The sequence below is a fragment of the Chanodichthys erythropterus genome, chromosome 23 (assembly GCF_024489055.1).
Source record: "Chanodichthys erythropterus isolate Z2021 chromosome 23, ASM2448905v1, whole genome shotgun sequence".
Lineage (NCBI taxonomy): Eukaryota > Metazoa > Chordata > Actinopteri > Cypriniformes > Xenocyprididae > Chanodichthys > Chanodichthys erythropterus.
This window is the reverse complement of record NC_090243.1, coordinates 31283097-31300778: the sequence shown is the minus strand read 5'-3', so window position 1 is coordinate 31300778 and position 17682 is coordinate 31283097. Positions and strand designations below refer to the sequence as shown.

The 17682-nt window shown below is 36.2% G+C and overlaps 1 protein-coding gene across 1 annotated transcript in view; it reads right to left on the bottom strand.

Moving 5' to 3' along the window:
- bmp6 (bone morphogenetic protein 6) overlaps positions 1 to 7098 on the bottom strand; it is a 75868-nt gene extending 68770 nt beyond the window's left edge. The window contains exon 1 of the mRNA XM_067377256.1: positions 5929 to 7098. Within this exon, the coding sequence (XP_067233357.1) occupies positions 5929 to 6307 (379 nt within the window). The 5' untranslated portion in view covers positions 6308 to 7098. The remainder of the gene's footprint in view (positions 1 to 5928) is intronic.
- Positions 7099 to 17682: the final 10584 nt, after the last annotated feature.

Here is a 17682-nt window from a genome sequence, read left to right as displayed (position 1 = left end):
GCTGGAATGACGTGATGACTGAAAGGATCATTTGAAAGGGCTCCTCCTGAATTTTGTTAATAAAACATCATTAAATTGTGCACATGAAGACCATGTACATGCACTGACAAAAGTAAAAAAGGTCAGTGTCAATTACTACATTAAAATCATCCCAAAGACTTTTCCCTCAAAATCAGTGCAAAAAAAAAAAAGTCTGCAGATTTCATCTGTGCCTGGCCATTAGTCTCATTTGCTGTGTGTTTTCAACAGTTCTTATCAGTCTGCTGAGTCACCCATGAGAAATCCCTTTCCTTCTTTACCGAGCTAAAGCATAACTCAAATTCCTTCCTTAATTTCTATGTTAACGCCCGCATGCAGACTAGAAGTGATACAGCCCTCCTGTGTCTGTGAGCCACGGGCAGTCTTTCAAAAGGGGTCATCCATTTTGTGCATAACCTGCCAACATCAAACAATTCATTGATTGATTGTGGCAAACTAATTATGTGATAAAATGTGGGTTTAGAAACACACTGTGGTGCAAAACAAACAGCTCAGCCCAGATTTGGAGCTCAGGACACTGAAATACATTATTAAGAGCGGAAGAGCGAAATGAAAGCACATAGTGAAATACAGGATTCATACAGTTATAAGAAGCCAGGACTGTCTAGACCAGGCTTTCTCAACCCTGGTCCTCGAGGTCCACTGTCCTGCAGAGTTTAGCTCCAACCCTAATCAAACACACCTGAACAAGCTAATTAAGCTGTTCAGGATAACTAGAAAGCTACAGGTAGGTGAGTTTGATCAAGGTTGGAGCTAAACTCTGCAGGACAGTGGCCCTCGAGGACCAGGGTTGAGAACCCCTGGTCTAGACCTTGTTAAGCTCCCAAGAAACCCCCCAAAACTCTATGTGTGGGTCACTTTTACTACTTTACAGGCCTAAAGCGAAGCTTACCTGTGCTCTCCTGGGTGGCTGTTGACTTTGCTAAGTGGGGAAATGACAGCTGGGCTCTAGTTAAGACATGTGCCATGGAAAATAATGAGCTTGAAATGTGTATGTGTTTGTAACGAGGGAGTTATAGGAGGAAACATGAGTGAACACAAAAGATCTGGGTGGAATAAAGCAATGATGGACCAAAGAACAGAAAACAGAAATGCTTTTCCCCCCATGGATTTTCCCTGGATTACTGGCAGATCCCCCCTTATCCAGAAAAAAAGACAAACACACAATATTACTAGTGCAAACAAAAGATGGGAGTTTCCTCAACATTCTCTGTGCCAAGAAAAGCTTAGGGTATCCTCTACCCTTCTGTAAACAGAGCAAGACTGGTCTGGAAAAAGTGGGATTGACATCAAGAACATTGGATGTTCCTAAATCTGTCACAAAGATCACTCAAACGCAATTCTGTCAAACTCAAAGTTCGACTTCAGTGGACATCTGCATGCAGCATGCTTTCATGTCATGTCATGTCAAGTCACCTTTATTTACAGATTGTTTCAAGGAAAATAACGATGCAGTGATACAAACACAATTAAATTCTGTTCTAAAGCAGCTCTAAAAAGACAATAGTAAACAGTCATTTTTCAGCTGAAATCAGTTCAGTGTTGATTCAGTTTGGTTCGATAATTGTGGAATGAGTTCAAATTATCTATAAAGCAGCTCTAGAGAAAACGTGATGTCATCATCTTTTTTTAATGATTAATGTGTTGACTAACATTCTAAAGCACATGTAAAGTGTTTGATAATATTTGTGACTTTAGTGTGTTATTCAACATTACATTTCAATTTAATTTATTTTACATTTAAAGTTAGTTTATTCATTACAAATGTGAACCTGGCCCACAAAACTAAACATAAGTCACATGGTATATTTGTAGCAATAGCCAACAATACATTGTATGGGTCAAAATTATGGATTTTTCTTTTATGCCAAAAATCATTAGGTTAAGTAAAGATCATGTTCCATGAAGATATTTTGTAAATTTCCTACTGTAAATATATCAAAAAATTATTTATGTGAGTGGTTAGACATTGCTAACGTCTTCATTTGGACAACTTTAAAAGCGATTTTCTCAATATTTAGATTTTTTTGAACCCTCATATTCCAGATTTTCAAATAGTTATATCTCGGACAAATATTGTCATATCCAACAAACCATACATCAATAGAAAGCTTATTTATTCAGCTTTCATGTGATATATAATAATAAAAAAAAATAAAAAATAAAAAAAAATGGACCCTTATGATGGTTTTGTAGTCCAGGGTCACAAATGTGAAAATATATTTTTTCTGCAATAAGTACTCTTTTTAAAAGTATGCTAAAGTGTACTTCTTTTTCACAAGGGAGGGTACAAACTTGATTATTAAAATGTATTTCCAAATATTCTAAAAGCACAAAAAGCATCATCAAACTATCATAAAAGTACTTGCATACAGGGCCTAAAACAAATCTACAAATAAAAAAACAAATCTAAATAAATAAAAAAAAATCTTTTTGCCACACCTTCCAATGGCTGGTGACATAAGAAAATTTACCAGCCATTCACGAGTTTGTTTCCTCATAAAATCTTTAAGCTAATAAGGTTAAGCGTATTTGGCTTGCTGTCCGCTGTGGAGGGGCTCGAGGAAGCAGCTTCAACTCAAGCTTGGATATACCCCCCAGGGACTACTAGTGCAGAGTAGTACTAGAAGAGGAGTACGATAGATGAGATGATTAATTTATGTGGTGGAGTTGGGGAGGTGGAGGGATATCGAAACAACTGATGCCAGAGCAGGGTAGCTGAGTAGCTGCTTATTTGCTCTGGATGTAATTGAAAGATTAGGGTTCCCTCCTCTTGAGATTATGTTTGAGTTTCACTAATTGAAAGATTAGATGGGTTCACACCTCCCGAAATTACGTTGTGAACTTCACTAAATATGTTTTACCGGTCATGAAAGGCAGTAATGACACCAACATTTTAGATACCAGTGAAAATTCACAATTCTCTATCCCAATTTTGATACCACAGCTAAAACTACTAGCCTAACTAATATAATGTAAAAAATTATTAAAGACAAGTAAACAGTCAGTTATAAAATGAGAACAAATAATCAAATTACAAGCAAAAGCACAAATAAATACAATATAACAATAATACAAATGAAATAACCAGTGTTTTTCAGGGTTTTCAGGTAGGTCTGATCCATATTAATTATTCCTTATTAAAGTCATTCAGTCAAGAGCAGTGAGTGTTTTTTTTTTTCTTTTTCTTTTTCCTTTGTCCTTTGTTGTTTGATTAACATTAAAAACACAGACAGCAGCAGGAATATTAGGCTGCTGTCACTTTAAGAGCGAATGCACGGATATAATATACTGATATTGTACACATGCGTCTCTTTCAACTGTTTACGTTCATTTAAGACATAACGACTATTGGCTATTTACTGCAGTCATCTGCCTAGACTATGATTACTAAGATACTCACTATTTTTTGTTTTTACATCATTTTGTGTGAATTTGTCCGCTTAAGTGCAAGACATGAAAGACAGCTTAGTTTAGTATTCGTTTAAACTTTTGTGAAAATGCAGCACTGGCTTGCCAACTGTCCTGAGCGTTGTTCACGTTTGTTCACATTCATGCATTGTTAGAATTCATAAAAATGTTACCGGCCAACTGGTGAGTGAGCTATTGTAAAGCATTAAAAAAAATAGATATAGAAATAATGCAATAGGCTGTAGCACACAAGTCATATGGACAACATTTATGATGCTTTTTTTTTTTTTTTTTTTGACAGCCATTGTATGCTTTCAGTGTATAAAAAAAGAGTGTAAACACTGAGCCTACAATTGAACTCCATGGAAAACAGTCATTTTTTTCAAACAACTACTCATGAAGCCACAAAAAGGAAACATGCACTACTGTTTCTACAGTCATAAGATGATTCACATAGGATACATTGACGATCCAAATGTCTGTGACAAGCCTAGCTATTTCTGGATGAGTTGCAACACTGGTCAGTTTCTGTATGCCAATATATACCAGTGCTTCCTTTTTCTCCTATATTCGGAGACTAGTAGGTGTTCTAGACTGATGACTGCAGTAATTAGCCAGAGAAGAAATAACACTTGAATCATAGGCATGTCATCCAAAACAAATGATATGACTTACCTTACAAGAGTCTAGAACAAAACCATATTAAAATTACTAATGCAAAATATCCAATAACTGACAAAATTGAGTCACTGACACACTGCAAATGTGAAAAGCCACTTTTAAGCCTGTCTCAGGTAACACGCTGTGGTGAGTTGATGTGATATCCTGCTTATTTCCAAGCAGCACTGAAAATGTGACATGTCAGTCAATGACATGTTTCCATCAAGTGTTCAACTGACTGCAGAAAACCGCTACCAGATCACATTTATCGTCTTATAAAACAGACAGAAATGAGCTCTGAAATGAAACCAAACAACAACTAGAATGGCGCAACTCACACAAAAGCATCTCTGGCAACTGACCCAACAATTGGCCCATAGCTGCAGTGAGTAGAGCCAGAAGAGTTTTTTATTGTTATAATTAACTTAATTGGGCAACTCCTGGCCCCTGTAGAGGGAAGTTCACATAAACAAGTGAATCTTGGACACAAATACTCCCTCCATTAATGAGGTCTGTGTTTACTGAAGCAAACCACACAGAATCCCTGAGTATAAACAGACTTGTGGTCTGACACTGTGCTCTGGGTCACTATGAACTTGATAGATGTCAGTAAAAAAAAGTGTTGAACTGTGATATCCATCAGAATCTTACAAAACACTACTGAGGCGACACTATGATTCATCTGGTACAGAACATGATGGTACTCCAAGGTACTTCACTTACCATGGTAAATGAGCAGAATATCAAAATGCTTGAAAATACAATGTACATTTTAATTAAAAATTACTTAAAATTAAACTGCCTTAATCTTGCAAGCTACAGTAAACAATGACACGGAAAAATCTTAACAAACTCAAACATTTTCACTCCAGGAGGCATAATAAAAATAAACATTTTGCAGTGATGGCCTGGGGGAATTCTATCATTTTTAGATTCTGTTTTTGCATGCAAAGGTTTTACAAACACAGCGGCCACAGAAGTACTTATTTCACACTTAAAAATGTGTAAATATCATTGCATTAGGTAACAAAGTATCAAATACAAAAACAGCAGAGAACGTTCAAGCAAAATATTTCACAAAAATAAGTTTGATTGGCTTTAAATGTTCAAAATAAAGAAAAAAATAGATTTGTTCACTTACGTCATTGCAACTAGAAATGCACTTAAAATACACTTTTTGAACAACGTTTAGTGGTTTTATAAAGTCAGTTCACACAGGTGTCCAAGCAGAATAACCACAGGTGTAGCTCATTTAATAATCAATATATTTATTGTTTTACTATCAATTGAAACCTTGCAACCCTCTCTGTTTGCCTGAAAAATGCTTGTGCTATTTTAAAATATTAGATGACATTATCTCAACAGAACTTAAGCACCTTTAAGTCATAAATCGAGCAGTTAGATGATTAAAATATTATTTATTAATACATTTTTTAGGTAATTTGTGGTAAATGTATAAAATAATGATTTAAAATGTATTAATAAAATAACACTGTTATGAATTCAGATTGATTGGGACACTTTTTCCAAGTCATCTCAATGGCAAAAAGTGTTACAATCACCCTGAATTCACCCCCCCCCCCCCTCTCTCTCTCTCTCTCTCATATATATATATATATATATATATATATATATATATATATATATATATATATATATATATATATATATATAACCTATATATAGTTCTATAATCTGTAAACATTTAATTCACTTAACAGACGCTGATTGGGTTTGTAGTGCGACCAGTATACCCTTATCGTCTCTATAACAAAGTGAATACAAGCGTAAAGTTTTAAATATAAAAGTTCATCTTACCCAAATTGACAAAACTCATGACCATGTCCGCGTCGTGCAGGAACTCGGTGTCATGAAGTGAAGCTAAAGCGGGTCGTGTGGTGGTAAACAGCGATCTGTACTGATCCACGTCGCTCTTCTCTTCAGTGGACATGCTGTTGTACAGATCCAGCATGAAGAGGGGTGCTGAATTATATTTGCCGCTGTTCAGATGCGGTCTCGGTCTGTGGTTCAGTCCCAGTATGGACAGAATCTCTTTCTGCATCTCTCTCTTCTCCTGATTCCGTAACCTCCGATGTATGAAGTTGGGCTGAAGCTCAGAACCGTCCAGTACAGAACCACTACCTGCCAAAGAAGAGCTCCACAAGAAGCCCAGCAGAGCAAACCAGACGCTTGTCATCTTTACATCCAGTCTGTGGTGATGATGAGGGTGTAATCACTTCTATATATAATCACTTGGAAAACTGTCCTCTTCTCTTCTGCTTCACGCCATAGATCTTATCAATGGTTATTAGGTTCAGCAAAGAACATTCTTCTCATTAAGAACCATTTTGCATGTATGATCTCCTGGAGATTAAAAGATTCTTGATGTTACATTATAGGATCTTCAGATCAGTGTGCTGGTTTCTGGGTTCTTTAAAGCGCCAGTACATAGATGTTATCTGAAGAACTACAGAATAATAAAGTTATTGACTAGGTTCTCCTGTGGCATCAGGTTGTGAACCCCCTTTGGGTCGTAACTGTAACCTGTCTCTGTAAAACTGTATTATCCCGTGCAAAGCAAATGCAGTTGTCCAGGGAATTTTTCAATTCTCAAAATCTCCATCAATTCTTCGACGTGATACTTCGCTCCGGGCAGAAGACAGCTGGAAACTTCTGTATGTCCCTTCAAATGTGAAGTTGCTGTGTATAATTCAAAACGAGGAATAAAGGAAAAAGTTGTCCGCCACTTCAAATGCAGTATTTTTTTTTTTTCTCTCAATATATATATTTTCAGTTCTTTGATTTAACCCTAGGCTGATCCCCACAGAGTAGCCTATGTTTGTAGAGTGGATAGCGCGTCTGTCTCTGAGGCTTTTAAATAACGGGGCTGAAGCAGGTAGACGCGTCTCGAGCCCGCCCCAGTGCTCGCGTCCAGAGGTGGAGCTTTACAAGACAGTTTTAACATCCTCAAACTCGTCTTTACGTACACGTCTACGTGTCTTCTTTTACATATAAATGACAATATCAGCTCTCATGTCAGGTGTCAATATAGTCTGCACGCGAGCGACGCGACGCGGCCGTAACGCTACAGTTCTACTCAAATTTCAACAGTGCAAGATTATAACGTCATGAAGAAAACTCCATTCATTTTAAGAGCAGCAGTTGCGTTTCGTGTTCGTTTATTATAATGGGAGCGTTTTTGTTTTGTCGCGCAGAATGGAACCGAACGCATGACTTTCGAAAAAAGTTAAACTATTTTAGTTTGTCACCGTCTTAAAATAGTGGTCTTAAACGACGCAACTACCAGTGCGCATGACGCATGTCCTACAACAGAACGCCTCCTGTGTGTATAACTGTGTGTAGACAGTTTGACTAATTATTGGATGATGTTAGTTGTGTTGCGTCGCGTTTTGAGCGCGTGAAGTATCGACGTGTGCAGGGCATGCTGACCAATAAACTAATTTGACCAATATTCGCTTGATATATTGTGAGAGGATCAAATAAGGCATGTATGTAATTATCCAAGTAATTATTTTTGTAGTTATTTCTTTCATTACTAAAATCTTACCTTGCGCCATGTAAAGTGAGCCATTTTATGGCCGAAGCGTGACCCCTAACGACACAGAAAATTACCGCAAGATACTGAGGAAAACAAGCAATAGCACCAAACAATACAGTAGCCTACAATGGGGTTACCATGTTTTTTGGACATGGCACCATGGTAAATCATGTTCTTTGTACAATGTTTTGGGACTTATATCATATATATCACATATATTACACTCTAAAAAATGCTGGGTTAAAAACAACCCAAGTTGGGTTGAAAATGGACACACCTAGCAATTGGGTTGTTTTAACCCAGTGGTAGGGTTAAATGTTTGCCCAACCTGCTGGGTAGGTTTATTTAACTCAACTATTGTTTAAAAATTACTGTATTGCTTAATTAAAATTAACTCAAAGTATGTTGGAAATTAACATTTATTAATGTTCAATGAATAATTATTAAACAATAAACATTTATTAAATTGCTTATTAATAAATTTATATTAATAAACTATTAAACTATTAAATTTATATTAATAAAATATTAAAGCTTATTAATAAACATTCACCTTTTGTCTATTATTGTTGTATCTAATTGCTATTTTGGGTACATTTTAAGCTAGCCTAGCCATATAGCAATTTTTAAATAATAGTTGGTTTAAATAAAACTACCCAGCAGGTGGGGCAAACATTTAACCCAAACGCTGGGTTAAAACAACCCAATTGCTGGGTTTGTCCATTTTCAACCCAACTTGGGTTGTTTTTAACCCAGCATTTTTTAGAGTGTAGGCTAAAAAGTGCCTTAAGAACTATGTCATGCTACATATGGTAGATAATCAGTCAATAATATTGTATTGCTATTTGATACTATAACCGTACCATGATACCACATGTATACATTTTTGTAAACGTAAATATAGATAATTGGCACTGAATTTACTATATTGTTTTATCTTGTGTAAAATCTTGATCTCTTGTCTTTCTCTGGTATTTTTAAAGGAGGTCTCTGATGTTTGAGATTATAGACATCAGACAGATAGACAGCAAACTGGAGATTGTGGTCAGGGTCAGGTGCAACGCTTTAAAGATGAGACACTCACTGAACTTACTATAATAAGAGAGAGAGCTAACATGTTTATGTTATAGAGACTGATTTCAGAAAACACACACACTATGTTGTGTCTGGTGAGATTCATATAGATAAGGTGGCTGAGTGTTGTTATCTCTAAGTGGCTAATCTTATCTAACGGGGCTGAAAAACATGCATCAAAGACCAGCGATGCAAACCAATTCCAGCCACCCCCTTCCCTTCCCTTCATCAGTCCAATCACTGATAGCCCATCACTCAAACACTCACACACACACACACACGCACATTTGTTTTTGTGAATTGTGGGGACATTCCATAGGCGTAATGGTTTTTATACTGTACAAACTGTATTTTCTATCACCCTAAACCTAAACCTACCCATCACAGAAAACTGCAATTTTACTTTCTCAAAAAAAAAAAAAAAAAAAAATCATTCTGTATGATTTATAAGCCTTTTGAAAAATGGGGACATGGGGTAATGTCCTCATAAGTCAACCACTCCATGTCATACCCATGTCATTATACAAATTTGTGTCTTGACACGCACACACACACACACACACACACACACACACACACACACACACACACACACACACACACACACACACACACACACACACACACACACACACACACACACAGTTTGTTTTGCTATCAAAGTGAGGACATTCTATAGGCATAATGGTTTTTATACTGTACTGTACATCCCCCTACACTACACTTAAAACTATCACAGAAAACATTCTGCATTTTTACATTTGAATAAAACATTGCTTAATATGTTTATAAAGCTATTTTAAATATGAGGACTCATGAAATGAAATGTCCATTTTTTTTATTTAATAATAACCATGATAACACAATAATGAGATTTAAATTAAATACCCATCAAAATCTCCAGAGTTAAATCGACTCTGCTCAGAGTACATATGGTCCCCTCTCTAAATAGTGTTAAAATAACACTGAAGCAGAGTTAAAGTTAATGAGATAATTAAGCAATCAATTATGTAATGATTGCACATTAGTGATGAACACCTGCTGTTAACAAGCAGAATCACTGAAAGAGAAACACAAGAACTACAACTGACTTCAGTCACAGCCATATTAATCACTTAATTATCTCATTAACTTTAACTCTGCTTCAGTGTAACTTTAACACTGTTTAGAGAGGGACCACGTACTCTGAGCTGAGTTAATTTAACTCTGGGGATTTTACTGTGTAACTTTGAAGCTTAAGTTTTAAAAGAAGAGTTAATGCTGGTGCTTTTATAAAATAACATGCTTCACATTTCTTTTAAATCCTCCAGAAATTGGCCCCCTTCACTTCCATTCTAAGTGCCTTACCATAACCATTATTTATTGTTTTTTATAGAAGTTTGGAGCAACATGAGGGTTAATAAGATATATAATACAATTTTAATTCATTGGCGAAATATTCCTTTAAGAGAAAGAATTTTAAGCAGTGAGAGGAAACAGAGACTGTGACGAGATAAGTGGGTTAAGAGAGATAAAAGCTGAGCATTCCTTTGCAAATGTATTTCAATCAGTAGCTGAAAGTGTTAAACACACACACTTGCACACAGCCATTAGACAAAGTATGCATGTCATTCTATTATTTACTTAAATATAAATGGCTTTAACAGGATGACTTGACATGATCAAAAAGTGGTACATTTATTTCAGGGTGTCCGGTCACAGAAAGGATGAGAGCTAAAGACATTAAGGAATGCAAAAGTGCAGCATTCATGTTAGAACTCATCCGTTCTTCAAGGGTCAGTTGGTAATCGGCTGTCAGTAGCATGATGAATGACCTGTGCGTGATTCTGTGTGGGGTCAGTTAACAGACTAATTCTCTTGTCATCATACTGTCTAGACAAAGGCTCACTTTAAAGACACATGCATATACATTTATATTCTTTTCTAGGTTGTTTTTTTTTTTTTTTTTTGCTTGAACCCTCTATGTCTGCTGTAAGTTTTAACAAAGAACAAATTTTTGAGGGCTGGTAGTCAAGTTTGCTGGTTTAAGCCCTGTAAAGATAATTGTCATTGTGCCGATACATACAAACAGTCATTAAAACCACAGCTTTAGATAGTCTGAAAAAAATGTACAAGTGAAAACATTTTACAATAAGGTTCAACTAACAGAAACACAGCAGTCAATGTTGGGGTAACATATTACAAGTAACTTGAGTTACATAATCAGATTATTTTTTCAAGTAACTAGTAAAGTAACACATTACTTTTAAAGGTGCCCTAGAATTAAAAATTGAATTTATCTTGGCATAGTTAAATAACAAGAGTTCAGTACATGGAAATGACATACAGTCAAACACCATTGTTTCCTCCTTCTTATATAAATCTCATTTTTTAAAAAGACCTCAGAAGAACAGGCAAATCTCAACATAACACCGACTGTTACGTAACAGTCGGGATCATTAATATGTATGTCCCCAATATTTGCATATGCCAACCCAGGTTCCAGGCATTAGACAAGGGCAGCCAGTATTAATGTCTGGATCTGTGCACAACTGAATCATCAGACTAGGTAAGCAAGCAAGGACAATAGCGAAAAATGGCAAATGGAGCAATAATAACTGACATGATCCATGATTACATGATATTTTTAGTGATATTTGTCTTTCTAAATGTTTCGTTAGCATGTTGCTAATGTACTGTTAAATGTGGTTAAAGTTACCATCGTTTCTTACTGTATTCACAGAGACAAGAGCCGTCGTTATTTTCATTATTAAACACTTGCAGTCTGCATAATTCATAAACACAACTTCATTCTTTATAATTCTCTCCAACAGAATAGCATTAGCCGTTAGCCACGGATCACATCCTCAAATTCATTCAGAATCAAATGTAAACATCCAAATAAATACAATACTCACATAATCCGATGCATGCATGCAGCATGCATGACGAACACTTTGTAAAGATCCATTTTGAGGGTTATATTAGCTGTGTGAACTTTGTTTATGCAATGATAGAGTTGAGAGCTTGGGAGGGGGCGGAGAGCGCGAGCAATTAAAGGGGCTGCAGCCTGAATCGGCGCATTTCTAATTATGTCCCAAAATAGGCAGTTATAAAAATTAATAAAAAAAAATCTATGGGGTATTTTGAGCTGAAACTTCACAGACACATTCAGGGGACACCTTAGACTTATATTACAGTCCATCTTGTAAAAAAAACGCTCGATGGCACCTTTAAATTTACAACAAAATATCTGAGTTACTTTTTCAAATAAGTAACGCAAGTTACTTTGTTTTCCTATGTACTGACTGACAGATCTCCTGTCGTCATGTTGAGAGAAATCGACAGAGGCGTTGTGCCTAAACATAATGGTTATTGTAGCTCTAGACTAAATGTGAGCATTTACTCATCTCACTTGCACAAAAGCCCAGTCAGTATTCCTCAAAATGTATAAAAACGGTGAAATTTAATCTCAGAAAATTGCTCAAACCTGCAATAATTTAATATATTAAATTAAAGGTGCCCTAGAATCAGAATTTGAATTTACCTTGGCATAGTTGAATAACAAGAGGTCAGTGCATTGAAAAGACATACATTGAGTTTCAAACCCCATTGTTTCCGCCTTCTTATGTAAATCTCATTTGTTTAAAAGACTTCCGGAAAACACTCGGATCTCAACATAACACCGAATGTTACATAACAGTCGGGATCATTAATATGTATGACCCCAATATTTGCATAACGTCAGCCCATTCGACGCATTAGACAAGGAAAGGCAGTATTAACGGCTGGATCTGTGCACAGACAAGGTAAGCAAGCAAGAACAACAGCGAAAAATGGCAGATGGAGCAATAATAACTGACATGATCCACGATAACATGATATTTTTAGTGATATTTGTCAATTGTCTTTCTAAATGTTTTGTTAGCATGTTGCTAATGTACTGTTAAATGTGGTTAAAGTTACCATCGTTTCTTACTGTATTCACGGAGACGAGAGTTGTTGCTATTTTCATTTTTAAACACTTGCAGTCTGTATAATGCATAAACAAAACTTCATTCTTTATAAATCTCTCCAACAGTGTGTAATGTTAGCTTTAGCCACAGAGCATAGCCTCAAACTCACACAGAATCAAACGTAACCATCTAAATAAATACTTTACTCACATAATTCGAAGCATGCATACAGCATGCATGACGAACATCTTGTAAAGATCCATTTGAGGGTTATATTAGCTGTGTGAACTTTGTTTATGCCATGTATATATAGTCGAGAGCTCGTGGGGCAGAGGGGGCGCATCTCTTAAAGGGGCCGTGCTGAAAAAATCAGTGCATAGTTAATGAAGCCCCAAAATAGGCAGTTAAAAAAAATTATTTAAAAAAATCTATGGGGTATTTTGAACTGAAACTTAACAGACACATTCAGGGGACACTTTAGACATATATTACATCTTGTAAAAAAACAATCTAGGGCACCTTTAAACAAATATAATTTTTTGTATTTGATCTCACTTTATTAAGCAATGTCTTTGCTGCTGTCCTTCATCCAATTCAACGATACTAATAACCAAAAATGACTTAAGATGAACATCACGTTTGTGATAAGCATGTAGCTTTTTATTTCACTTTAGGTGTGAAAGGGCTTTTTACATTTGACAAAAATGTAACCTTTTTGTTATTAAAAAACAAACAAGCAAGCACCGCCCATGTGAGAAAAAGTAACACAATTAGTTACTTTTTCAGGGAGTAACTCAATATTGTAATACATTACCTTTAAAAGTAACTTTCCCAAACACTGTTTAAGACAGATGGTAAAACACTGTACCTCAAAACAAATAAATAAAAAATAATATCCATTTATACACTGATTTGACAAGGATCGTGACTTTAATCGCAAACATTCCTTCATTCATTCCCATTCCCATGTGTCCTGTAAGTCACATTGGCTAAAAACAAGTACACTACCATTCAAAAGACATTTCTATGGCTTTAATGAACAAACCATCCAAAACATACTATTTAACCCTCTGGTGCTCTTTGTGTGGTGGTCAAAAATTAGATAGTTTTTTTATTTTTTTATTTAATATTTTGTATTTTAGGTGATGTCTTGGTACTAAATCATATTTGAGCATAGACCTGAAATTTCCAACATAAACTGTCATAAATCTTGACTGTTTAAGAGCACAGACTTCTTTTTTATAAAAAGTTTTTAAACTTTTACGGAATTTTACATGTATTGTTATGAAAAATGCACAAACATATATATTTCATATAAAAATTGAAAATAGTATTTTTCAAAACACATTTTACTCTAAAACTGTGAGAAAATCAAAGTTGTGTTCCAAATCTGAAGTTGATATCTCAAAAAATTAGCTTTCAGTAAGATTTTGTTTGGGTGCAGTATACCAAATGTTTCCACTTGATGAAATTCACATTCATTACCAGTGCTAACATTTCTGACTAGCAAGGCGTACAAGTGTGACTATTTTTTTCAGGATCATTTAACATTTTTTAAATTTCATCCATGATTTTTTTGTGTGCGTTTACATAGCAAATGCTAAAACCTTTACCGTTTCACACCAGCCCTCAGTCCAGTTCACTAAGAAATTAGTGTTACCCCATCCTTATTCACTTTAGTGTTATTATTGGTACTTGAAAATCCTGTTTTATTATCTTATTGAAAACAGTTGTGTAACCCTATAAAGTGTGGAATTCACAATACAGCGTCTTTTCTAATGTTCAGAGTAAATTGAACTTTAGAATTTAACTAATCATCTTCGATGGGAAATTTAGTTTTTGCGGGGCATACAGAGGGAACAGAAACCAGGATCATTTCACAAACAGAATCACAAAAATATTAAGCAGAACAACAGTGATAATAATACAAAATATTTTTCAACATTGATAAAAATATGTTTTTCTTTAGCAGCAAATCAGCATATTAGAAAGATTTCTGAATGATCAAGTGACACTGAATGACAGATGCTGAAAATTCAGCTTTGCCATTAGAAGAACCAATTACATTTTAATGTAATATTAAAATATATTTATCATTATTTTATATAGTTTTAATATATTAACATTAAAATATATTTTATATTATTTTATATAATAAAGACAATTCAATTCACATTGTTCAGAGTTCTCCTTCAGTAGGGTTGAGCTCACTATTGTGACATCATAGTGGAGATTCCGTTCTGGCAGCTCTAACTGCAGCTCTGACTCTGGTCTGCTGTTGGTGTGTTAGGAGTGAACAGATCGAAAGCCTTTTGAGACTTTCTGCAGATATCGACGACAAACTTTGAATTATTGAATTTGCTTGCAGCATTCAGTGTCCATTGATGGCGCTGTTTAGCAGTGTTTTTAGACGACTGTTTGAGCGTTTCGCTCACTTCTTGCACAGAAGGGAGACACAGGCATGTGCAGCGCAAGATAAAGCGGCAATAGAGAAACTTCCAGAGGAGTGTGAGGCCTTCAACTTCACTGACAATGACAGGAAGTGCAGGAGGAGACGCCGCAAGGTACCTGAGAAGTGCCAGCTTGGAGAAAGAGAGGAGGAAAGAGAGGTGAAGAATAAGGGAAAGGTCAGTCATAAAGATGAGGCTGAAGAGGATAGAGAGGCACTCAGACTTGAAAAGATAAAGATAAAGAAGAGTGGACGTGTGCATTTGAAAAAAAGAGAGATGCACAGTCTGGAAAAGTTGATGGAGGGAGGAAGTGAGCTTAGGGAAGCTGGAGAAAAGAAAAGGAAGAAGAGAGAACGGAAGCAACGGAAGATCACAGAGCCAACACCACTTCTTGTGGAGGTCAAACCTCTGCATACTCCGGACAGATCTTCCTTCTTGAAGCCAATAGAGGGAGAACTACCAATGCTTCCAAGTGTCTCTGAACACCTCGCTCTACCAGCTGCTCGCTTCCAACCCCTGCCTCCGGTGACAAAACCACCAGTGAGTCCTCAGAAACCGGCTCCAGCACCTCAAGTGGATCCTCCCAAACTCTTGCCGGTTCCTCCATGTCCCGATAAAGTTGTTTCGCTCCAACGTTCTTCATCCCAAGTGCGTCCTTCCAAACCACAGACGCTTCCATTGGCGGTTCCTCCACGCCCCACTCCAGTGTCTGATGAACTGTTTTCTTCATCCCAAGGGCGTCATCCCAAACGACTTCCTCCGAGCCCGACTCCTGCACCTGATGAAGTCGTTGCTCTGCGACGTCCTCCCAGCCGGAAGCCTCAGCCGTTCACTTCTTCCCTGTTTGAGCTGCCTCCAGAACTCATGCTGGTTGATATAGAGGATGAGGAGAACGAGTACGTGGAGTACACGGGGAAGACCTACCGGGTCAGTGACTTACTCAAGTCTGAACGCCCCCAAACGAAACCAAGAAAGATGGTTGCTTGGTTGGAGAAGGACAGCGAGGTGCAGGAGGAAGCATGGGAGAATGAAGTGGTGGAGGTCCAGGGATTTGAGGAAGCGGACCCCAGTGAAATGGGAGACTCCAGTGCCATACAAGGCCATGCCTCTCAGAAAACAGAGATCGATGATCTCATGATGAAGCTCTTCTGTGTAACCTCTTCTGATGGTCCCAAGAATGAGACCCAGCACACTGTGAACATCCAGGACAAGAGAAAAAGAAAAGTGCCACTTTTTCTGTTTACCTGGGCAGAGGAGAAGACCAAGAAAAAGGAGGAGAAGAAAATAATCAAGGAGAAGGAGCGACGAGAAAAAGAGTTGCTGCTTGAACGCTACATGAATGATCCGAAACTGAAGCACTTGTGGATCAACAAGCACAACCGCAACTACTGCTTCTCCTAATGCGGGTCTTCCTCCCCTTCACCTTACCCTTTGTAAATAAAATATCCTGTTCACCTTTAACCTGTCTAAATAAAAAAGTGCAAACTAAAACACATGTAATATGAAGTGAATCAGTTTTAACTAATTTGAATAACTGTTTAAGCAGTGTTGGGGGTAAGGCAGTAAAAGTAACCTGAGTTACGTAATCAGATTACTTTTTCAAATAACTAGTAAAGTAACCCATTACTTTTAAATGTACAACAAAATATCTAAGTTACTTTTTTAAATAAGTAACGCAATATATTTTAAAATAATCTAGCTCTAATCTAAAATAAAATGCTAAAAAAAACACAAGGTATCAATAACTAAAATCATGAACTAATAACTAAAAAATCAATAACTATTTTTTGGAAACTTCTAGAATAGTGGTTAATTCATTTAATACAACAATAGGGGACCTTTGAATCAAAAAGTTGGTAACACTTTACAATAAGGTTCATTAGTTAACATTAGTTAACTACTTTAGTTAACATGAACTAATAATGAACTGCTCTTACAGCATTTATCGATCATTGTTAGTAAATATTGAAATTAACATTATTAAAATCTTGATAACATTAGTTAATGCACTGTGAACTAACATGAACATAACATGTTCATGGTTAGTTCATGTTAGTTAATACATTAACTAATGTTTAACTAATTAACCTTATTGTAAAGTGTTACCAAAAGTCTGAGAGCCACTGATTTAGGTTAATGTTGCTCCATAATATACGATTGCTCATTATTAATAGTAATAATGTTCTAATCACTAATGTAACTAATGTTAAACTGATGTTATATAATAACTAATATTAATTTATATAACTTGAAACGTCAAAAATGTATTAGAATATTTGAACAAACTCCTAATCCTAATCCTCCTAAGTATTTAACTTTTAGACATATCATGTCCAAATTGTGCTCCAGAAATGAATGGTGCATCAAACTGTGCAGCTTGTTGAGAAAAGGTGAGCTTTTACATGTCTAAGCAAACTAAATTTGGATGTTTAACCTGGCAGAATATTATAGAGCTTGGGGATGGGCTCTTTTGATTTTTAGCCAGTAAACACCCACTCATAGCAGTATATTTTGCACAGGAAAGCACTCACATTTCACTCAATTTTTTTCAGTA